General features: G+C 54.0%; 1 protein-coding gene across 13 annotated transcripts in view; it reads right to left on the minus strand.

The window, feature by feature from the left end:
* LOC118229330 (nesprin-1-like) overlaps positions 1–24,518 on the minus strand; it is a 186,322-nt gene that overhangs the window by 94,806 nt on the left and 66,998 nt on the right. For all 13 annotated transcript variants that reach the window (XM_035421203.1, XM_035421205.1, XM_035421216.1 and 10 more), the window contains 28 exons: positions 24,122–24,289; positions 22,793–22,969; positions 22,277–22,417; positions 21,545–21,705; positions 20,895–21,045; positions 20,337–20,564; positions 19,957–20,055; positions 19,407–19,594; positions 18,246–18,369; positions 17,634–17,800; positions 17,297–17,450; positions 16,031–16,662; positions 15,515–15,694; positions 14,313–14,463; positions 13,357–13,515; positions 12,374–12,556; positions 11,864–11,965; positions 11,540–11,743; positions 10,910–11,117; positions 8,973–9,085; positions 8,621–8,826; positions 8,274–8,429; positions 7,639–7,930; positions 6,972–7,144; positions 4,618–4,927; positions 3,939–4,103; positions 1,935–2,291; positions 330–466 (listed from right to left, as the gene is read on the minus strand). In XM_035421203.1, coding sequence (XP_035277094.1) covers positions 330–466; positions 1,935–2,291; positions 3,939–4,103; positions 4,618–4,927; positions 6,972–7,144; positions 7,639–7,930; positions 8,274–8,429; positions 8,621–8,826; positions 8,973–9,085; positions 10,910–11,117; positions 11,540–11,743; positions 11,864–11,965; positions 12,374–12,556; positions 13,357–13,515; positions 14,313–14,463; positions 15,515–15,694; positions 16,031–16,662; positions 17,297–17,450; positions 17,634–17,800; positions 18,246–18,369; positions 19,407–19,594; positions 19,957–20,055; positions 20,337–20,564; positions 20,895–21,045; positions 21,545–21,705; positions 22,277–22,417; positions 22,793–22,969; positions 24,122–24,289 — 5,486 coding nt within the window. The remainder of the gene's footprint in view (positions 1–329; positions 467–1,934; positions 2,292–3,938; positions 4,104–4,617; positions 4,928–6,971; positions 7,145–7,638; positions 7,931–8,273; positions 8,430–8,620; positions 8,827–8,972; positions 9,086–10,909; positions 11,118–11,539; positions 11,744–11,863; positions 11,966–12,373; positions 12,557–13,356; positions 13,516–14,312; positions 14,464–15,514; positions 15,695–16,030; positions 16,663–17,296; positions 17,451–17,633; positions 17,801–18,245; positions 18,370–19,406; positions 19,595–19,956; positions 20,056–20,336; positions 20,565–20,894; positions 21,046–21,544; positions 21,706–22,276; positions 22,418–22,792; positions 22,970–24,121; positions 24,290–24,518) is intronic.

The raw sequence follows: 24,518 nt of genomic DNA on the forward strand, positions 1-24,518 counted from the left end.
AAGGGATTCGCATTGAGCTCCAGACTTATACTGCCGTACCAACTGCTTTGTTATTAATATTATTTAATTTCATATAATTTCATATTATAAAAACTCATGACCAATATAATAAATATGTGAAAGCGGAGGTGAACAGTGAGACCTGCAGTTTAAAATAAGCTTGGGTACATGAATATTACTGCTATGAATCATTAATCACCACTTCTCTACTGGGCGGCCACTTTTTTTTTTTTTCACCTTGTAAACATACAAACTACAAAACGACAGGGTGGCCTTCCCTGACCCCGTGCCTGGGCTGCCATTGGGTGACCTTTGACCTCGAGGCTGACCTGTTGTACTCTTTGATGAGGGCGGAGACTCTCTCTGACTGCACGCCCAGGTCCCTGGAGAAGCGGCAGAGATCGTTCAGCTGAGTCTTCAGGCCGTCGGCCATGGGCTCCACACTCTGCAGGCCTTCCAGAATGTCCTGAAACACACACACACACACACGCACGCGCGCGCACACACACGTGCATACATACACACACATGCATACACGCGCACACACACACACACACACACACACGTGCATACATACAAATGCACACACACACATGCATACATACACACACGCACATGCATGTACACACGCATAAACATACATACACACACACACACATATACACACATACAAATGCACACACACACACACACGTGCATACATACACACACGCACATGTATGCACACACACACACACACACACACACACACACACACACACACACACACACACACACACACACACACACACACACACACACACGTTTGAGATGAGGAGCAGAGGGGGGAGCACTGTTGCTGTTGCTGCAGTAACCACGATGCACAGAGAGAGCAGAGCTGAGCTCCTCCGGCATTGCATAAGCGTGTGAGACTGCTCCTTTTCCAGCATTGCATAAGCGTGTGAGACTGCTCCTTTTCGGGGGAAAGCATGACTCGCCCTCAGAAAATGTTGGCTGTGCTTCGGAGGGGGGAGGCCTAAGAGAGCCCTTCCACCCCTGCACAGCCCCTGCACCCCCACAAAAAAACTGCCAAAGGCTCAACATGATGGTCTTAATATTACAAAATAAAATGGTGAAAAGCTGCAGTGAGCATTGCTGCTAGACGTAAGCAGGGCACACAGCCAGCGGCACGTCTCCGCTTAACGGAATCGGGCTTTTACAAGCGCGAGAGAAAGCAGCCTGGATAGAGCCACCGTGTGAGGAAATCAGGGCTGGCGTTTTTTTATCCAGAGGAGTCGAGGAGTCATAACTTCCTAATAAAGGCCTTTTCAGCAGCGCGAGCCCCCGCTAGCTCACAGCCCCCGCCCCCCCCCCCCACCCCCAAACCCGCCCCAGTCCCCCCAGCCCCCCCCCCCTCGCTTCCCGCCGCTCCGGCCGCCCAGCACCGACAGCTGCACGCGAGATTAGGCGTCCGCAAGCGCACCCGGCGAACGTAAACAAGCCGGGGAGCCAGGAAGTGGCAGAGGGGGCGGGGGGGTGGGGGAGACCAGGGCCAGCGAGTGCCACAGAGAGAGAGAGAGAGAACGAGAACAGGAGGCGTTTTTCTTTTTTCTTTTTTTGTTTTTTAACGGAAACTGCGCCACATCCTCCGTCCGTCCTCCCGCTTGTTTACGCACAAAAACAAACAAACAAAAAAAAAAACACGGAAGCGAAGAAGTAAAGAGTGAAAAAAAAAAAAGCAAAACAGAACAGCTACAAGTGTTTCAAATTCCTGCAGCAGATGGGCTGGGGTTTGAACTCCACGGTCCGCGCTCATCTCTCGCCCGCCGAGCCGCGTTCTCCAAGACGTTAAATCATAAACAGACCCGAACACGTGCGCGGGACGGGACGGGGGGGGGGGTTACGGACGGTGAGTGGAGAGTGAGGGGGGTGTGCGTGGACGGGGGGGCCGTTACCTTAGCGACCTGCCAGCCCTGGACGGCCTCCTCGCAGCTGTTCCTGCCCTCGGCCTGGGCGAGCTGGCGCCCCCAGTCCCGCAGCCGGCCCCCCAGCTCCCGCAGGTCGCCCTCCAGCCGCTCGGCCAGCCCGCCGAACTCCCGCTCGGACGTGGCCATCTGCGACAGCGCCCCCTCCAGGCCGTTGCAGGCGCGCAGCGCGGCGCTCTCCCACTGCTCCCAGGCGCCGCGCAGCCCCGCCTCCTCGCGGTCCATCAGCTCGCAGCCGGCGGCCGCCGTGCGCTCCCGCGCCTCCTCCGCGCTGCGCTGCAGCCGGCTCAGACGCTCCTGGCCCCGCTGCCGAGAGTCTATCAGCTCCTGCAGCCGCACCCCCGCCCCAACAAAAAAAATAAAAATTAAAAAAGTTGCTACGGTAACTGCCGCCGTCTGCAGGGGCTCCGCTAATGTTGTTCGTGTCGGCGGCGGCGGCGGTGGCAGCAGCGGCTGCTTCTTCCCTTTTCCTTTTTTTTTCTTTCCTTTTTTTCCCCCTCCCTCGCTGCCTCCCCCTTTGCCCGCCTTCTCCCTCCTCCCTCCTTTCTCCTCCCTCTCACTCCCACTCTCTCTTACTATCCCTCTCTTGCTTTCCCTCTCTCCCGCCCTGTTTCTCCCTGCCTCTCTCCCCCTCTCTCTCTCTCTCTCCGTCTCTTTCCTGCTCTCTCTTGCTCTCTCCCTCCCTCTACCTCCCTCTGTCAGCCTCTCACTCTCTCTCCTACTCTCTCTCTGCCTCTCTTGCTCTCTCTCGCACTCGCTCTCTCCCTCCCTCTCTCAGGGTCTGGAGGGAAATGTGTTATTGGAGGATCAGAGACTGTGAAAAACAAACACTTACAGAGACTGACAGACAGTGAGGGGATTTAACCAGAGCATTATTTTCGGCTATTGTGCGTGTGTGTGTGTGTGTGTGTGCGTGCGTGTGCGTGTGTGTGTGTATGTGTGTGTGTGTGTGTGTGAAACCTGGACACCGCCAGGCTTTATTCTGATTACAGCGAGAGTGTAGAGAAGCGCCATCACCTGACAGGCAATTAGGCCACGGCAATATAACGGGCTTATTATACATCTGCACTGAAGTACATCTCCCTGAAAATGCGCTTCGGTTACAAATCTCTCACATTCAGGACCGAGGAAACACCAAACAAAAAGCACTTTGTGTCCGTGGTTTTTGTCCATTCATGAGCCAGGGATCTACGGATAAGTGCCTAAAAAAAAAGCCCAAGATGCCATTTCATCTCACGTAAGAAAAGCAAAAGCTTTCTGTAACAAAAACACTGGTTGCATTAACCAAACCCTTGGGCTTTCAAGAGTACACAATTAGTGCTGTTAACATCAGGAAGAATTAACTGCATAAACATACGCAACTATTTTTTATTTAAGGTGTAAAATACGAACCTAATGTGCAGACTGCAGATTGTATAATTGCATAATTACAGTACATACAAATAATATTATATTACCGATATCTGAAATATTTTTTAGTATATGTCTTTGCCAATCAAAAACACGTTACACAGTATAAGTCATCTCAAACTCCAGGAGGGCCGCTGTGTCGACTGGTTGTTGACGTGTTCTTGCACTAAAGTCTTAGATAAATTCACCGATTTAAGCCAGAACTGGCTGCTGAACGAAGGGAAAAATCACAAAAACCAGCAGAGACCGCGGCCCTCCAGGACTGGAGTTCGACACCCCAGGCGTTTGCTACAAATCTTTAACATAACAACCACGTGACTGTCAACCGTCCAGACCCACGGCGCAACTCACTTCCGCAGACACCTTTTAGCCGGCGCCGCCTGCGCATGCGTCCCACAAAACTTCCATGAGTGAGTGAGTGAGTGACCACAATTTGCCACGCATAGCCCACACAGCGGCAGTTCCTGCGCGCCGTGGGAAAGATCAGCGGGGTGGGCGTTGACCCCAAGGCCGAGCCCTGTCCCCCGCGCGCTCAGAAAAGGGGGGGACTTCCTGCACGCTCACCCGCACTTTGGAGAGCTTCCTCTGGAGGGACGCGGCGTCGCCGGTGGCGTCCGCCCAGCGCTGCAGCTCCTCCCTGGCGGACGCCAGCCAGTCCGTCAGGTCCCGCGCCGCCTCCAGGTAGCGCTCGTGCTCGTCCACCACGTCCTCCATCGCCTTCACCTTCCCCTGTGGGCGGAGCCAGAGACCGTGAACTCTGACCTCCGGGTCAGTAGGGAGAGCCTATCGTCTCTGGGCATTTCTCTGGGAAAGCTTGTTAACCCCGATAGTTCGTTTATGATTGGGTGGGTTGTCAAGTTATTTTCCTGATACGTTCCACAACAGTAGAGGAAGCTAGATAAGGGGCCTTATTAACAGGATGACTGACAAATTGACCAAATCTCTACAAAATGTAAAAACACAAACTTCATTCATTAACACATCAGGACCAGTGCAACAGACACACTGCAGAAATTATAGCGACATTTTATCTTATGTGAAGCAATCAATCAATCAGTCAATCAATCAATCAGTCAATTCTCCCATTTTATATCCCATTTAAAAATCACAGCATGAACCAAAGACACCCATTAAAAACAATTTGGCTTAAAAAATAAACACAGACGGATAAAATAATAAATCTGAGCGCCGCGTAAGCTCTCACACACCGGCGTCCATGGCCGCCCCCCCCGCGAGGCGTTACCTTGACGACGGCGGCGATGTCGGCGAAGTGCGTGTGCAGCTCGGCCCGGGCCTCCTCGCTGAAGGCGGGGTCGGCGGTTTTGGCGTGCAGCTCGGCGGCCCGCTCCGTCAGGCGGGCCAGGGCGGGGGCGTGGCCCTCCACGTCGGCCAGGACGGCCCGGAAGCGCTCCAGCAGGGCGGCCTTCTCCTTCAGCCCCGGCTGGGGCGGGTGGGCCGCCCCCACCTCCTGCTCCACCGACTCCATCCACTGCCGCAGCTGCCCCTCGCCCTCCTGGAAGCTGCTCCACTGCGCCACCGTCCACTCCAGCCGGCTGCAGGGGGAGACGCACGGTGCTATCAGAGAGAGAGACACACACGCACAAAGACGCAGACACCACTCCTCCAAACGCACACGCACACACCACTCCTCCCAACACACACACACAGGCACACACAAATAGCTTAGCAGACAATCAGACATTCCAGAACACCCATGGAAATTCACACACAGTAAGACGCATTCAGACACCTATGTAACTCTCTCACACACACACACACACACACACACACAGACAGACAGACAGACAGACAGACACACGCTCACACACACACACACGCACACACGCACACACGCACACACGCACACGCGCACACGCGTGCAAAGACAAAGAGGGTCAGGGAGAAGTGGGAAGAGGCCCAGCTCGCTCGTGACAGGCCCTATTCATCAACGGACCGGCTTGCTGGCAGCGCTCGCCCCCCCCACACCGCCAGCCGCCCGCCCCCCCGTGCCCTCGCCAACGGCGGCGAAATTGAAAAGTGCCTCTACTCCAGCGCCCTGCTGGAGAGCCAATTACCGCTTCGCGCCTCCACGAATCCCGCGCTCTTTCACTCTGCTCTGTATGCAGCCCTTCTGTTCACGAGAGAGAAAAGAACTGCATTTCCCATCAGGCCTCACTCTCCATTTACCTCAACAAAAGGCACTTGATTGTGTTCTTTTGGTTGTAGGAGAGAGGTCGCTTAACACAGACCTATGTCCCCAAGACCAAAACAAGCTATTTCGACCAAGCTACTCGTTTGCTCAGTCGAAAGTAATAACGGCTCAAACTACGGTGTCAGTGGCAGAGAGAAAGAGAGAGAGAGAGAGAGAGAGAGAGAGAGAGCACAGCCGTACCACCTGCAGGAGATAGAGCTAATGGCCCAATCTGATCAAAGAATAGAGCAGTCAGAGAGACAAGACTTCTGGGCTGAGATCCAAAAGCCCCTCTCCCCCCCCCCAGCACCCCCCACCCCACCCCCAAACCCCCCCCCCCACAGCCCCTCCCGAGCTCTCCAGAAACGCGCCGGTTCATTGCCTTCTTCAGTGACTGAGAGACCGGGTGCAGATGCTGGCTAACGACATACTGATGGCTCATAGAGACTCAGCGGTGCTGTCTGACCCTTCTACAGGAGTCAGACAGACAGACAGACAGACAGATGGATGGACGGACTGACTGACAGACAGACCGACAGAGAAGCAGACAGGCGGACGGACAGACAGACAGACAGACGGACACAGGAACAGGCGCACAAGGCCTCTGGAGGCCTCGGCCAATCAGAACGACCTTGTCAGCCACAAAACCCCGGCTGTCGTTTGGCAAACAGATGCATTCCAAAAAAACAAAAAAAACAAATACATATTCATAAGGATGAAACACACAGATGTGTGAGACCACAGGGTCTCGTCCTGTTTGTCCTGCGACCCGATTTGCATCCTTGGACATTCATTCTTGTGCGTCTGTAACAGCACAGAGCACCTCTAAAAAAAAAAAGCCGCAGTATCTGTGGCAGTGGGGTGGGGGGCTGGGGGGGGGGGGGTGTGTGCATGGTGTGTTTGGGGGTATTGTGGGGTAGGGGGGCCCAGTACCTAAGGCAGGTGCAGGGTGTGGGCTTTGTTGGGGGATATGTGAGGGGGGGGCGGGTGCAGTACCTGTGGTGGGTACTATTTTTCAGTACCAGTGGCAGGTTTGGGCGTTCACAGGGGGCATAGTACCTGTGACAGGTGCAGGGTGCGTGGTGTTTTGGGGGATATGGGGGGGGGGGGGTGGGTGGACACAGTTTGGAGTTTTGCGGGGGGGGGGGGGGAAATCAGTACCTGTGTTAGGTGAGGGTTAAGGGAATGAGTGCGTGGTGTGTTGGTGGGTATTATGGGATGGCGGTCACACAGTACCTGAGGCAGCTGATGGGTGGGGGTGTGAGTGCATGGTGTGGGGGGGGGGCGCAGTACCTGCGGCAGGTTTAGGAGTTTTTGGGGGGATGCAGTACCTGTGTTAGGTGAGGGGTAAGGGAATGAGTGCGTGGTGTGTTGGCGGGTATTATGGGATGGCGGTCACGCAGTACCTGTGGCAGCTGATGGAGGTCATCAGCACGTTGGCCCACATGTCCTTCAGGCTCTGCAGCTGCGAGCGGATCGCCTCCCGCCCCTCCTCCCTGCTGCTCCGCAGGGCCTGCTCACCCTTCCCCACCGCCATGTTCAGCTTCACCTCGCCCTCACCCTTCATCAGCAGGATGTCCTGCACATGGGGGGGCGGGGGAGGGGGTGTTAGGGACCAATCACCTCTCACCTTTCTACACCAGCCCCAAAGCCAAAGATCCAGAAACAACCCAGGGGCACAAATATGTAACTGAGGGTACTGACGTGTTATAACATGTTAATAATGGAATTGTTAGTGAGGCTGCTGGTGTGTTATAACATGTTAATTAAGGTATTGTGAGTGAGGTACTGATGTTACAACATGTTAAGGTACTGTGAGTATATATATATATATCATGAGAATAGCTGCTAATTTGTACCAGTAAGAGGGGGTGTTTCCTTGTTATAAAGTGTTTAATGAACTGTTTTACCGGAATGTGGAATGCTGCTTTGTTATGAAGCATTAATTACCACTTTATTACTGCGTGTAGAGGAGTAGAGACACTGACCAGCACTATTACCATAGATGCCACTTCGTTACTGTGAGTGGAGACACTATTACCATAGATGCGAGTAGGGGAGTGGAGGACTGACCTGCACTTGCGCCAGCCGTTTCTCCAGCGCCTCCTTGCTGCCGGAGGTGCTCTTGAGGGAGGCCAGGCGCTCCTGCACGCCTTTCAGCCAGGCCCAGGTGCCCTGCAGCGTCTCCTCGAAGGCCTGGTGCTCCTGCAGGGTGGCGTGGCAGCCGCGAAGCCGGTCCTTGGCGTCCTTCAGCAGGGCGTGGTACCGGCCCTGCAGCCGGGACGTCTCCCGAACCTCGCCCCCGTCGCCCCGCCCGCTCTCGCTCAGGCCCTGGGCCTCCTGGCACAGCCGCTCGAACGAGTCCCTGTGGAGGGGGAATGATGGCGTGAGACACAAGCAGCGCCCTCTAGTGGCCCTAAAAGCTACAGCTCAGAGTAAAGGGTTACTGTAATGCCATTTTCGATGTGGGGCACTGGTACCTCCAGCTCAGGGCTGCCCAACCCTGTTCATGGAGCCTGGCTCTAGAATATCCTAACACAATATTTCAGGACATATTTGGACATTTTACACCAAACAGCCTCCCAGAAGTAAACAGCCTTGCCAAAAGAGGGTGGTGTGATAAAATCCAGGGGGTCCCTGGATGCCTGTGAGCCCGGTTGGGGGGGAGGGGGGATGGTCCTGGATTAAAGGTTAAAGTGAGCGGGTACCTCTCCTTCTGCAGCTCCTTGTGGAACTCCTCCACCCTCTCCAGCTCCTCCTTCTTCTCCGGGATGTGCTGCTTGCTCTCCGCCCTCAGCTCCGCCTTGGCGCTCGCCTCCATCTGCTCCAGCCAGGCGCTGAGCCTCTTCAGACGGCCCTCGAACCTGCCAGATGGACGGGGGGGGGGGGGGGGGGGAAGGCATCCGGTCAGTCCCACGATCCACATCGGACGTGCGGTTAAGACACAGGACACACGTTCTCAAAGTCACACGTTCAATGTTGTGCTGAGACACAGAGGGACACAGTAAGCATGTTATTATGAGCGATAAAAAAAAAAAAGGGTGTGGTCCCTCACCCGGTCAGCAGGGCGGCGCTCTCCTCCAGGTCCTGCTGGTTCTGCCGGCACTGCTCCACGAAGCTGTCCCAGTCCTGCTGGCTGGAGGAGAGCTGCAGCTGCACCTGTCCCGCGCTGGCCTTGGGCAGGTGCAGGAGCAGCTTCTCCCCCTCCTCGCACACCTGCGTCAGCCGCGTCTCGCCCTCCTCCACCCGCTCCAGCGCCTCCTGCAGGACGGGAGGAGGAACGGCACGCGGGCCGTCGTTAAAAACACAGGAAACGCAGAAAGAGGGAGTGGAGAGAGAGGCAGAGAAGGAGAAAAAGAAGAAAAAAGAAAGGTTGGATTCTGAGCTGCGGTCACGCGGCGTTGTACCTTGAGCTTGCGAAGCTTGTTCTCCATGACGACGGTGTCGCCAGATTGGTCCGCACACCCCTTCACCCCCTCCTTCAGCTTGGAGAGCCAGCCGTGGAACTGCTGCACCAACTCTGCAGCGAGAGAGAGAGCGAGATGGAAGGAGGGAGGGATGAGAGAGAGAACGATGAGAGAGAAAGAGAGAGAGACGGAAAGAGTCTTCGCCGCGGCGAAGGCTCAGCGCACCGCAATCCGCCCTCTCCGCAGAGGGGCGTGTCTCCCAGGCGAAATGTCAGTCTGGTTGGCGTGGAAACGGCTAAAGACCGAACCAGCCCCCGGGGGGACAGGTGACAGAGCGAACGGGGGGGGGGGGGAGCTGGGGAATTCCGCGGCGGGACACTGCCATGGCAACAGGTACTGAAGTTCCGCTGCCGCGGGGATATATCTGGCCGCGCTGATGGGTAACGGAGCGACGCTAACAGCGGTGAGCGAGGGTGGGGGGGGGGTGGGGGCTTTCTGAGAGGGAGGGGGGCCACCAAGCGAAAGAATAATGTAGGTCTGAACGCCACGGTGTTGCGGCAGCAGCGGGCGAATAATCGCGCGCGTCGGCAGGAAGCCCTCGTTGAGCCCACCCAGTCTTCCTGCGTCCGCGCCGCGGAGCAAGGATTTACCAGGATCTCCATCAATAACACGCCCACGCACCCCCCCCACCCCCCCTCCCGCCCCAACAGGGCTCCTCTGCCAGACCAGACATTTAACAACAGATATCGGCTGCTTCACGCACTCAACACTGATGCAAGGCAAAGACCAGCGATCTGATAAATAAATTCAAATTTGGCTGTTATTTAACACTCAAGCTTACAGCTCCCTGTAGCCTGAGACCAGTAATTAAGGTCTTTCCAGCTAACAGTCACTGGACAGCACTCGGACTATAGAAATGGAAATCTATGAGAAGTGACTACGAAATGTAAGCTAAAAGCACAAATCCCATAATGCACTAGACTGCACACAACAGGCTATGACGTGAAAGATTCCAGCACCTTAATTGTATTATACACCTTGAGTTAAACAAGTCATCCGAGAATTTTGCTCAAGGCGTCCTCTGAAAAGAATAACTGGTTTACCTGAGAAAGTAATAAATCTATTGTCAGTTAGAAAAAAACTGGAACATGAATTTGAACAACTACTGTGGGGGGGGGGGGGAAGCATCTTCATTTGAATGCAGTACAAGCGAAAGCCCAGCTGGAAGTAAATGGACAGCCCTGTCGCTCATCAATGATGAATGCTGGGAACTGGGATACCGGCAACCAATCCAGACCCAGGAAACGAGGCGAGGCAGAGTTAACTGTCAGAAATCAAATGATTCAATCGATCGGACGAGTGCAGAGCAACAGTCAGAACCAGCAGGTCCTGCGGCTCTCCAGGATCAGCTTCGCAGACCCCTGCTATGGACAGACAAACAGACAGCCAGACAGACAGACAGACCTATAGAGAGGCAGTCAAACACAGAGACAGGCAGGCAGGCAATCAGGAAGACAGATAGACATACAGAGAGTGACAGGCAGTCAGGCAGACGCACAGTCAGAAACACACACACACACACACACACACACACACAGGCAGGCACAAAGACAGACACAGTCAGACACAGACAGATAGACACACAGTAAGACAGACACACAGACAGGCAGACACACAGTCAGAAACACACACACACACACACAGGCAGGCACAAAGACAGACACAGTCAGACACAGACAGATAGACACACAGTAAGACACACACACAGATACACAGTCAGTCAGACACACACACACACACACACAGTCAGACACAGACAGATAGACACACAGTAAGACAGACACACAGATACACAGTCAGTCAGACACACGCACACACGCACACACAGACAGGTGGCAGTTGTCCTGGTTACGGGTCGGCGGTTTTGGGGCCCTCACCGTTGAAGCGCTGCTGCAGGCCGTCCTGCAGGGAGCCCAGGGTGCGGGCGCAGCGCTGGCTCACCGCCTCGTTGCGCTTGATGAGGTCGGTGAGCCGCGCGCCCAGCCGGCCCAGCTCCTCGGACGGGTACTTCCTGCACAGGGCGCTCAGGTTCTCACGTGTGCCGTCGATGCCGCTCTCCTGGTTCTGCAGCTCCTTCTGGATGTCCTGCGGGACGGGGGGGGGGGACGGGGGGGGCGCAGGTTTACACGAGAGCGCAGGAGGGGTCACTCTCATTCTCCCACCCCGAAAAAAAAAGGGGAACTCCCCCCATAACACAGGAGAACCCCCCATAGCACAGGAGACACACCCCCCCGCCCCCCCATAACACAGACCTCCCACCTCCATAACACAGGGGAACCGACCCCCATAGCACCAAAATACTCATTCTTCCACCCCCACCCCTTAACACGCGCATTGTTATTACTCATTCAGGTTATGGTGTTATTTCTATGGTTTTATGTCTTTCTAGGGCTTGCTATGAATGCAATAAGCACTCAGGACTTTTGTATGTATGCTCATATTCAGGAGGTCTGTTAGGAACAGCATGTCTGCCATTGGCTGACACTGTAAATGTGGGCGGGGCCTACCTTCACCCTGCAGATGTGCTCCAGGTCGGAGCCCTGGGGCGGAGCCGCCAGGGAGTCTTCCACGTTGCCCAGCCACTGGGTCATCTGGGAAATGAAGTCCTCCAGCTGCTGCTTCTGGGAGCTGAAGTCCTGGAGGGTGCTCCGGGCCTGCTCGGAGATCTCCTGCGCCTGGCCGATCCTCTTCCTCAGGTCCGCCTCCATAACCTGGGAGAGAGGGAGAGAGGCGCGGTCGCTAAAACACTGAGGCAGCGGCTCACGGGCTCATGGGACTGTCTGTACGGTAACCACGGCGATGACGCCGAACGCAGGGAGAGCTCCGCCTACCTGCAGCTCGGTGGGCGTCTCCGGGTTTCGGGTGAGCTGCTTCAGCTCGGACACTTTCACCTGCAGCGCCTCCAGCTGAGCCTCCTTAGCCTCCACCTCCACCTGCACAGAGCGAAACACAACACAGGCACATACTGTGAACACAGAGCAACACAAGAGCTGGGCCTCCTCTACAGGGACAAAGACACGGAAAAACAAAGTTCTGTGCTTCACTCAGTATATTTCTCTTCATAGAGCCTGTAGGCCCTCTCCAAAAAAATACTGTGAGAGTAGACCAGTGCTCACCAACAGTAAGGAACACTTAGAAAATCTTTAAAATGCGCGCCTGTTAATCGATAAGATCGCCCTCATCCATGCACATTAACGAGACAATTTTACAGGAAAGCTCAGTTTAAAGGAGAGGAGCCACGTGGAGCGATGTGGGAGGAGCCTGAGGGAGGAGCCATGTGGAGCAATGTGGGAGGAGCCTGGGGGAGGAGCCAGGGGCATTGTGGGTAAAAGCCCCCGCACCTGGAAGTGGGCGAGGCGCGCCTCCATCCTCTGGCCGCTGCTGAAGTTGCTCAGGCTCTCGCTCAGCTCCGCCACCGAGCCGCTGGCCCAGCCGTCCACCTCCTCGTCGATCTTCCGCACGTCCTCCCACAGGGCGGCGCCCTTGCGCAGGCGCTCGATGTTCTCCTCCAGACGCTCCGACACCTGTTGGACGCGGGAGGGGAGAGGGGGAGAGGGCGGGACGCCAGAGGGGGAGAGGGCAGGTCATGGGGACGCACACCTTTCCCATATCTCAACGAGGCTAACATTAGCAAGCAAACTGTTTTTTCCTGTTCGTGACAAACGTTGGCTAGCGGCTAACAGTCTTGAAAGGTACAGCAAAGCCAACAAAAGTAGCCGGCAGAGGAGAAGATTAAGAAAGAGAACAAAAGTTGACAATCATTCGGCTGTTATAATACAATTTAATAAATAACATTTTGTTCCCAACTTTTGAAAACAATCCTGCAGCTAATTCAGAGATGAGAAAAGTCTCCCTCTCTTTATCGCATCCATCTTCATTAAATGCAACCGTTACACGGGAACACAGAGTGTTGCGATCGCACTCTTTGTCAAATAAACGAGGTCTTCGAGGAATAGACTTGTTCTTTTGTTTCTGCAGAATGTGACGAAAATATTTAAGGGTTCATCGAGCCCTCCTTTAAAACATTATGTTTGCTTGTTACTACCGTTTGACATGCATTACAATGCATCTATCGAACAGGATACTTTATCTTTACTTCTCTACAAGAAGCAAAGAGATTAATCACATTTAAACCCGGATAAGGTGTTTTGGTGGACATCCTAGGCACTCAAAAATCAGATAAGAGTCCTTGCTGGATTGATTCATGGACAGCGCCAACCAGTTACCAAGGACATACACATCACTACCTGTACGTAGAAACCTTCAGTAGGTATTTGAGAATGTGAACTTGAAGCACTGATGTTTATATCGACAGACCACTCACGTCAAGCCACTGATCTACGATGGCGTCCATGTCCTTCCGGATCAGCTGGGTCTCACAGTCCGGAATCTTCTTCAGCTCGTTCAGCAGGTGCTTCCCTTTGCTGGTGAACTGGTCCAGATGCTCCTGGCCACCCACCATCTCCACCTTGGCCGCCTCGTGCTGGCGATGACATCACAAACACGCGAAACGCTTTTAGCCGAAGTGTCGGAATCGCGACGAGGCTGTAACAACAGCTCTCTGCCACCAGGGGGCAGGCTCACAAAGTGTAATCACAGGACTGATAAAACCAACAGGCCCAACAGTGTTTCCCACAGTGGTTTATCACTACCATGTGATTTGAAATAACTACTGCGTACACAAAGGGACTGAAAATTAGACTTCTTTGTTATTAAGACCGAACAGAAGAATTTAAAAAATGGAATTTCAGCACAACAATCAACACAGTCAGCCAACCTGGAGGCCTGGTGAAATGAAAATAGAAGCACTTTCATTTGAAGTGCAAGGCTGGCAGTGAAAGCTGTGGACAGGTACTGGGGGTGGCATTTGGATCATGGGCAGGTACTGGGGGGTGGTTGAGGTGGTATTGGGATGACGGATGGGTACTGGGAGGTGGTTGAGGTGGTATTGGGATGACGGACGGGTACTGGGGGGTGGTTGAGGTGGTATTGGGATGACGGACGGGTACTGGGGGGTGGTTGAGGTGGTACTGGGATGACGGATGGGTACTGGGGGGTGGTTGAGGTGGTACTGGGATGACGGATGGGTACTGGGGGGTGGTTGAGGTGGTACTGGGATGACGGATGGGTACTGGGGGGTGGTTGAGGTGGTATTGGGATGACGGATGGGTACTGGGGGGTGGTTGAGGTGGTATTGGGATGACGGATGGGTACTGGGGGGTGGTTGAGGTGGTATTGGGATGACGGACGGGTACGGGGCGGGGACACCGTGGGTCTCACCCGGGACAGCAGCCTCCGGATGTCCTCCTGGTCCTTCGGGGCGGTCTTGATCTCGGCGACGGCCTCGGCGGCGTCCACCACGCCGTGTACGCTGGAGCGCAGGCTCTGGTACTCCCTCATCAGCTCCACCAGCGCGCCGCACTGCTCCTGACTGCAGGGGGGGGGGAAACACCGGCGCGTTACCGTGGCGACTGGCTCCCGAAACGCCCGCCCCCACCCCGCCCCAGAACTGATACTCATCAGCACAATGTCCCGCTCCCAAAACCAGGGAGGGAGTGAGAGAGACAGAGAGAGAGAGAGAATGAGAGAGGGAGGGCAGGATTGTTGGAGAGGGAGAGAGAGAGAGGGAGAGCGTGAGGGAGGGAGAGACGAGGAGGGAGAGGGAGACAGAGGGAGAGAGAGAGGGAGGAAGGGGGGGGGGGGTGAGAGGCAGACAGCAGACTCACATTCCACCAGCATTACTCGGCACGAATCCGTGGGAGTGCCAGAGATTCCCCCAAACTGAATGCAGAGCGCCGAGGCGTGAAATTCACAGAGGACAATCAAAAGCGATTCGAACCCGTGGTCCATTAGACACGGAAAGACCGGAGACCGTAGCGAGCAGAGTACAAACTCATCAGACAGAAAGAGAGGTCTCCAGGCGCGCACACACACACACCTCCTGCGCCTTTTCAACAATCTGCTTTCAAACTGCTGCAGGCCAGACGTTTAAATTACATGACCCGACCACGCCGACGTTTCAAAAGCCGTGTCAACCCTCGTCCCATTAATAAATTATCCGGAGCGCTCCAGGTTTGCTTTGTATTTAAATGGCACTTCAAAGCAGCGTTTAAATTTTTTATTCAAGCAGCCTTTCAAAAAAATGCATTTATTCTTTATTTTGTGTCAATATATAATTGTTCAATTTATAACCTATTCATGCACGTGTTTCCAGACAAAGGGCCTGGGAATAAGCTAAAGAGGGCTATGCCAAATGAAACAGCTTTAGCTATAAAACACTCTTTTCATTCTGTTTGCCTAATTTAAAAATCCCATTTAAATCCACTTTGACCTTCAAAATCCTTAACAGGGTGAGCCACCCAGCAGCCATATTGGTTCTTTACTCTCTAAAGTCAGTCTGAATCCCCCCCTCCGCCACCGACTGAACTCATTGGCCGCCGGGTCGTTTCCCAGGCGGGGGGGGGTGGTTACGGCTCCCTCACCTGTCGGCGATGAGCCTCTTGGTGGCGTCCCAGGAGGACGTCACCATGGCGATCTCGCGCAGCGCCTCGCCCGCCAGCTCGCCGTCCCGCTGCGCCAGCTGCTGCCCTCGGTCCCGCAGCCACTGCTCCTCGTGCTGGAAGGAGTTCAGCTCGTCCTCCAGCTGGGCGAAGAACCGCAGCCTGGGCCAATCAGGAGACGGGAGGGCATCATTACATCACATTACATACATCATTATTATTATTATTATTATTAACCAATCACGCGAGGGGAGCGCGTTGTTACATTACTATTATTTTCATTAGTAGTATTATTATTTAAAATGAATTAAATAAATGTAGAGTCTGTTAAATTGCTTGTTAAATGTTATGTTCATTAAATTATCATTTTTATTTTTTGCTTGGTAGATGTATTTAGTCTATTTGAGCCAAAATACAAATGGCAACCCTGTGTATGAAACCCTGAAACAGACTCAGCCCCCCTGTAAGGTTTTGGGGGGGTGGGGATATCCCAGGTACCTGTGCTGCAGGGCGGGCAGGCTGGGCTCCCTCAGGCCCTGCTGGGAGGCCTTCTCCTCCACGTCCTCCACGCCGCGGAGCAGCTGCTCCTTGCGCTGGCGGAAGGAGGCCCAGAGCTGGCCCAGGGCCTCGGCCTCGCTCTGCCGGGTGCCCAGCGCGCTCTGCACCTCCTCCAGGGCGGCGGCCAGGGCGTCGGCCAGCGCCCGGCAGGAGGCGCGCCGCTCGGCCCCGCCCTCGCACAGGTGGTAGTGCGCCTTGCTCAGCTGCCCGTCCAGCCCCGCCGCCTGCGCCTCCAGCCGCCCCACGTCCGGCACCGCCGCCCCCTCCAGCTCCCGCCGCAGCGCCTCGGCCCGGCCCCGGTCCCAGCTTCCGGAGCCTTCCACGGTCCGGCGCAGGCCCTCCAGGACCTGGCGGGCGGCGGCCCGCGTCCGCAGGAAGGCGGCCAGCCGCTCCAGGGCGTCGGCCCGCCGCTGGGCCAGCCGCCGCGCCTCCAGGAAGGGCTGCAGGCAGTCCTCGCGCCGCCCCTGCAGCAGCTGCAGGTCCGCCGGGTCGCAGGCGGCGCACAGGGCGTCGGCCCGACGCTGCAGGCTCTCCTGCGCCCCCGCCTGCGTCTGCAGCAGCGCCGTCCTCTCCTGGGGGGGGGGGGCGGGCGAACAGTCAGCTACAGCGCACGCTTCATTGGCTGGACCGCAACAGCGGGGCCAGCCCTACAAACGCGAATGTCTGTGACTGAGTGAGTGATGCAGTTACACCATTGGTCGGCTGGTCCAGCCATACACTAGGTTTTGACCTGGTCTTGTTATTTTACACAATATCACAGTAACTTCCTCACACCCAGCAGAAAAAATATTTACTTTTTTTTTTTTTTAACCTAATACAAGTGTCTTGGATGACAAAGACATGCTGGAGTGAAAATAATTTCAAAAAATATTATTTCTTTCATTTTTATTGAATGTCCCTTGTAGTGTAAGGTTTCAGCATAGTAGAACACAGTAGTTTCTTTATATAAAGACCAGACACTACAGGGGACAAAAATTAACTGAAATTGAAAATTAAAATGAATTCTCAAGAACGGGAAAACCTGTTTATATTTTCCATTTAACAACCCCCCATTATGAGTTCATCACATGAGGGTTTTTATTAGATACTGGAGTTACGTGGCATACACAAAGCATAGTAAAACCCTCAGTGTAAAAATAGCACTAGATAAACACGCGCAGATGGCCGATTTGCATAACGCAGCTGATAACGATCATGTGACCGCACCTTAATGTGGGCGTCGGCCGCCTGCAGGTCCGTGATGTCCACGAGGGAGTTGGCCTGCAGCTCGTCCAGGAAGTCCTGGCTCCACTGGGACACCTGCAGCAGGGCCTCGTCAAACTTCTCCACCTGGGATATGTGGGCCTCCAGCTTCTCAATCCTGAGCGACAGGGAAAAGGAACCAATCAAATGTCACTAGAACCATATAACCACCTATCACACTACTTTGAGGGGTCAGATGAGCAGCAGAAACAGTGATTCTGTGAGATGTAAACGTGAGACAGGGCACACCTGTGAACTGATTACTTAACACCAGGCTGACCCTCCTGTCCGTCACGCTCACCTGTGAGGTATGGCCTCCTTCTGGGCTCCCCACCTCCTCTCCAGCTGCTGGAGCTCGTCCGTGAGCTCCTTCACTGTCTCCTCGGACGCCGTGGGGTGCAGGGACACCCCCAGACTGGCCAGGCCCTGGTACATGGACTCATGCGATGGCACTTCAGATTGCAGGTCCTAAACACAACGGGGGTAAAGTCACAGACACTCTGTGTAGCGCACAGGTATTGAACTCTGCTGTGTTCCTTCTCATTATCATTGATGCTTACAGGAGGTTCCACTGCTTAGTATTGCTATAAATGGAGTTTGTCTTTGGCCACACCCTCTCATTAATATTAACAACGAGATAGCGAATCAGAGCTATGTGTAGTACCATTATGTACACAGAAAGATGTCAGATCCAGATTGGGGAAAATGTGTATAGTTTTTAACCCTTTGAAGTGTAAGATAAAAAATATGTGATTAGAATGTGCTTAACTGAACATTCTAATGCTGATGTAACAGTCACTACTGGTGACTGAAATCAATGGAGTTCTAGAACACAGACTTAAAAAACATTCCAAAGACCCTACTGTTCAAAGGGTTTTAATAAAAAATAAGTGCAACCTTGAAGTTACATTACCTGAACAGCCTGCAGCTCGGACTGCAGCTTGGTTTTATCTGCAGAGAGGTACTGGGACTCCGAGCAGCACAGAGACTCGCACCTCTCTATCCAGGCCTGGAAGCCGGAGCGCTCCCTCTCGTATCTGAAGCACACAGGAGACGAGCTCTTTCAGGAGGACGGGTCACAATTAAACCCCCGCGTCCCGTCCCAGACACCTCGAGAGGATTACCACATGCCAATCATTCACCGTATCTATAGAGACCGCACAGAGGCCGGCCTTGAGCCCATACGGCACTGAGCACACATATATGTAATTTCAAAAAAAAAAAATCAAATAATAAAAATGTTATTAAGAACCTTCTTTTCACATGGTGGTCAATTTTACACACTCAGCAGATTTGAGGTTATCACACCCAGAACACACACACACACTGCTTTCCACACGAGGAAGATGATGGTGGAGGCGGAGTTAAGCCTGAGACCGAGCTGAGGTGGCGTGTGGCTGGATGAGCTGAAGAGTGCCCTTCGTATCCGCGCGTATCGGGCGCTAGGCGACGGGCCGCGGTGGGGCTGGACACAAAGGGGGCCGGTCCTATCTCTCCACAGCACTCAGCACTGCTCTTAATCCAGCACTTCATCCCGACCCCGAGTGAGAGAGAGCCCTCTCCCCCTCCCTCTCCCCCTCCCTCTCCCTCTCCCCCTCCCTCTCCCCCTCCCCCTCCCCCTCCCTCTCCCCCTCCCCCTCCCTCTCCCTCTCCCTCTCCCCCTCCCTCTCCCTCTCCCCCTCCCTCTCCCTCTCCCTCTCCCTCTCCCCCTCCCTCTCCCCATCTCACGAGCACGAGCATCTAAATGTGTTAAAATGAGCTTCTCTCACTCTCTCTCCCTCTCTCATTCACTCTCACTCCTTCTCTCCCTGTCTCTATCCCCCTCTCTCTGTCTTGCTCTCTTTCTCTCCCTCTCATTTTTCTTTGTCTCTCATTCCACACACATCCCTTAAGTATTAAAAAAAAACAGAGCGATCCGCTCAGCACTGAACTCCATTAAACAGTGTTCATATGACGCTGACAGTGTCCCAGTGCACTCTATTAAAAGTACTCTGCCCAGAGCTAATTTTACACTGAGCTCTCTGCTGTGAAAGTGAGGGTTATTTTTTTTGGGGGGTGGGGTGGGGGGTCTGACCTCTGCCAGAGGGACAGCAGGTTCTCCAGCCGGGCCTGCTTCTCCTTGGCCAGGCGCAGGGCGCCCTCGTACCCCTGCTGCAGCTCGGCCACCTCTCTCTCCGGCTGGGCCCGGTCCCCCAGCCTGCGCAGCCCCGCAGACAGGGCCTGCAGCCGGGCCTTCAGCTGCTCCAGAGCCTGCGTCACGTCCTGGGGGGTGGATACATACACGTTACACACACACAGAGCCTGCAGCCAGGCCTTCAGCTGCTCCAGGGCCTGCGTCACATCCTGGGGGGTGGGGGGGGGGGGGGAGATACACACACGTTATACACATACACGCATACACACACAGAGCCTGAGTCACATCCTGGGGAGGGGGGGTATACATGTGTTACACACACACACACACACACACACACACACACACACGTGCGTTACACACACAAACACACACACATCATACGTGTTTATCCAAGACCACAGTTACACAAACAACAAAGGGCCCCGTTCATGTTTAAAATTTCTGTGACTCTTTATTATTTGTAGAGAGCCCTGACACATTTCCTCACCATATGGCTCTGGAGGGCTCTGTAGGTCTCTGAAGATGATGTACAAGAGGTGACAGGGCTGTCCAGCTTGTCTTTGAGCTCGTCCATTGTTGTTTTCACCTGGCCAAAAAAATCAATCACAAAAAAATAAAATAAATCAACCAACAATGAATGTGATGTGTCCTCTCAGGTGAATGTGATGTGTCCTCAGGTGAATGTGATGTGTCCTCAGGTGAATGTGATGTGTCCTCTCAGGTGAATGTGACGTGTCCTCAGGTGAATGTGACGTGTCCTCTCAGGTGAATGTGATCTGTCCTCTCAGGTGAATGTGATGTGTCCTCAGGTGAATGTGATGTGTCCCCTCAGGTGAATGAGGAAGTGGGCGGAGTTTTGCGGCGCACCTGTCCCAGGCCGCTGTTGAACCTGTGCAGGTGGGAGGCGCTCTCCTGCAGCTGCCCCCCCAGCTGCTCCGCGCTCTCCCGCAGCTCCTCCCAGTAGCGCCCGATCTGCGTCAGCCGCGCCTTGATCCGCGCCCCCTCCCCCGACGACACGAACTGCCCCAGCGCCTGAGACTCCGCCTCCAGGCGGGGCAGGACCGACACCCGCTCCTCGAGCTCCGCCCCCACGGCCTGCCGCAAAGGAACCAGAGACCCACGGTTCGAAAAGGACGCGCAAAAAAAAATCCAACGTTTCTGGATTGTGAGGAATTTTATTTTTGTTTTTCGACAACGCAGAATAAATGGACTGTACATTAAGGGTTAATGAAAGGCAGGGCAGCCAAACTCCAGTCCTGGAGGGTCGTAATGACAGGTGTAGTCTTACTGTATAACTACTATAGTCTTACTGTAGATGTACTGTAGTTTTACTGTAGTGTTACAGTAGTTTTACTATAGCCTTACTGTAGTTTTACTGTAGTCTTACTATAGCCTTACTCCAGTGTGTAGCAGTGTGGTCTGTACCTTCACAGTGTTGATCTGGGACTCCAGGGGGTTGGAGGAGGTGCTCAATGAATCTAGAACCTTCTCCTTCTCAGAGATCCAGGAGGAGAAGTCCTCGAAGTCGCTCCCGAACTTCTCCCACTGAGCTTTCATTGTCTCCAGCTGCTTAACGCTGGAGAGAGAGAGGGGGGAGTTTCACCATTAAACGAGTTCTTCAGTCATAAGAGAAGACAGATGAAAGGTCCCTGGATAAAGAAATAGAACCAGTGAGAGACCCCACGGCTAGCATTTCCAATACGATGAATGTGAGAGAGAAGCAATCCCAGCACCCACTAGACGCCATCGGTACCACTGTTAGACCGACAGGCTGCTAATCGGCGATGCAGCGGTCTGCTATTGGAGGCAGTGGAGATGAGAATCAGCTGTGTGTGAGTGTGTGTATATGAATGTGTGCGGATGTGTGTGTGTGTGTGTGTGTGTGTGCGCGCGCGCATGTGTATAAGTGTGGATGCTTGTGTGGTGGTTCTACTGCTAGTGTACCACTGTAGAGCTTGTTTGTATAAAGCTAACGCCGGCCTGACCCAAGGTGCTCGCTGGCTGGGCTGGACCAATGAAAACACAGGAATAAGCGCCTAACGGGGGGGGTTAAGCGAGCGTTTGGGGAGCATTACTCTTTCTTTAGCCCCTCCCCCACACGCTGGGCCTGCTCGCTGAGGGACCGGGCCTGCTGCTGGAGCTCAGCCTGGTTCTTCGGGCCCAGCTGGATCTCTGCTGCCCTCTTCAGGAGGACGTCCACCTGCGCAGCCTGCAGCTCGCTCTGCCTGCTCAGCTCCTGCACGCAGACGCAGACACACAGACACACACACACAGATGCACACACACACACACACACACACACAGAGGCACACGCAGACGCAGACACAGAGACACACACACACGCGAACGCAGACACAGGCACAAACACACACAGACGCATGCACAAACAGACACAGACGCAGACACATGCATAAACACACACGCGCGCAGACACACAGACACACACACAGACACACACACACACACACACACACACACACACACACACACACACACACACACACACACAGATGCACACACACACACACACAGACACACACCCAGACACAGACACACAAAAACATACACACAGACACACACAGACACACACAGACACGCGAACGCAGACACAGGCACAAACACACACAGACTCAGACACATGCATAAACACACACATGCGCGCAGACACACAGACACACACAGACCCAAATGCAGACACACAAAAACAAACAGACACAAAGGTAAGTTAGGTATTATTATTCCTCCAGGCCTTTGCGCAGTTGCGTGCGTTTTTAGGGGCTGTTTCTCCGGGGTGCAGCTGGACTCACCCGGGCCTGCTGCAGCTCTGTAGTCAGGCTCTCCAGGCTGCTGAAGGTGAGCTCCCTCTCCAGGGCGGAGCCGGCCTTGCCCACAAACTCCTGCAGCTGCTCCCGCTCGCTCTCAAACTGCTGCCACGCATCCAGGGTCGCCTGAGGGTATGACACACACGCGCACACACATACACAGGCAAACACACACACGCACGCGCACACACACACACATACACACGCATGCACACACATACAGGAGAGGGGGGATTTGTGTTAAAGGTGGTGCATCTGGGCTATACCACCCCTCGATAAGGAGAGGGGGGATTTGTGTTAAAGGTGGTGCATCTGGGCTATACCACCCCTCGATAAGGAGAGGGGGGATTTGTGTTAAAGGTGGTGTGTGTGGGCGATACCACCTCACTATCAGGAGAGGGGGGATTTGTGTTAAAGGTGGTGTGTGTGGGCTGTACCACCCCTCTATCAGGAGAGGGGGGTTTGTGTTAAGGGTAGCATGGGTGGGCTGGGATGGCGCACCTGCAGACCCCGCTCCTGCGCCTCGGTGGTCTGGTCCATCTTGCCGAGCGTCTCCTCCAGCTTCTGCAGGTCCGGCTGAAGGGAGGAGCTCAGCACCCCTTCCACCTGCAGCTGCTGCCCCCGCGAAATCTGCAGCTCAGCCTCCTTCCTCTTCGCCCGCAGGTGCTTCAGCTGTTGCTGTGGGGACGCAGGGCGCAGGGAGTCAACTCCCACAATCCCCCATTCCACGCGGGATTATCACTTCAAATGATTAGTATTACAGGATAAAAAAATGGGATAGGCCCAAATGAGATGCATCCGTAAGATCTGTAACGTGTCTGTAACGTGTCCTTAATATGTCTGTAATGTCTGTAGCATGTCCGTAATGGGTTTGCAATGAGTCTGTAATGTGTCTGTAATATCTCAGTGACGTGTCTGTAACGTGTCCGTAACCTGTGCGTAATGTGCCCGCAGCACATCCGTATGTGCCTGTGTGTGTCCGTATGCCCCCACGTTGCCACGGGTTCACACACAGAGCAGGACGGGGACCACAAGCGCAAACACCATTACAAGCCTTATCCATCTACCCAGCGGGATACCACATCTTTCTTACTATTTATACAACTCAGACCCAAACGTGGGGCCTTTGTGTTCCTAATGCAGCCGAATAAAACATGAGCAGAGGCCACTGGTGAGCGGATGTAAAAACTGGGCCGTGGCCTGAAGGCAGGATCTTAATTTTTTTTCATTTTCTTTCTTTTTTTTTATTGCACGTCCATGTGTATTGTACTGCCGGATTGTACTACACAATAGTCCTGTCTCTGTCCTGTGGCTACATGTAGCATGTAAGATTACGTTAGAATCAGAAATAAAGAAGGCCGGCATTTTTATATGCTGATAAAAAAGAAAAAATTTTTCTTATAAGATTGTATAAAACTGCATATAAGAGTACAGCCATCCTCTACTTCCATATCTATTTTTATGTGATGACGTTCGTCAACGCACCATTCATTATTCAGAAGAAAAGTGAGCACGTGGCGTTTGGTTAGAATATTTCATCAGCTTTCTGAAAGTGCAGAGAGGATGTGTAATCGTACTCCATTTTACTGGTCGGCCTGGTTAACTGGCCAGTAAGGTGTGAGATCACAAATGTGTGATTAGAATGTTCTTAACTGAACATTCCAGTGCTGATGCAACAGTCACTACTGGTAGTCGAAAGCAGTGGAGTTCTAGAACACGAACTTAGAATGTTGAAAAAAAAACATTCCAAAAAAACCTACCCTTCAAAGGGTTAAAGAAGGTGAGAGAAGAGACTCGAGGGGAAGGGAGATTACAGATGGCGCCCCCTACCTGGTAGATGAGGAAGAGCTGCTGGGCCTCCCTCACGCTCTCGGTGTCCAGGATCCTGCGGGCCTCCGCCTCCGCCTCCTGCTGGCCCTGGAGCAGCTCCTCCAGCGTGCTCCGCACCTCCCCCCGGAACTGCACGCAGTCCCCCACCGCCGACACCACCTTCTCCGACTGGGGGGGTGGGGGAGGTGGGGAAGGAGAGCAGAGCGAGGTCATGCACACCGAACGCTGGGCGGCAGCACTGCATAATGCAAGGTTTTCCCAGGCACGGAAAGGGTCCTTGGTGCACCCCATCACTGGATCATATATATATGTATATTTTGCAATACATGGGCCTCGGTACTAGGGCCCATACTGGCTTTGGCGACCTATAAGAGCAGAGTTATACTCTTTTCTACCA

Source organism: Anguilla anguilla, chromosome 6 (assembly GCF_013347855.1).
Source record: "Anguilla anguilla isolate fAngAng1 chromosome 6, fAngAng1.pri, whole genome shotgun sequence".
Classification (NCBI taxonomy): Eukaryota; Metazoa; Chordata; class Actinopteri; order Anguilliformes; family Anguillidae; genus Anguilla; species Anguilla anguilla.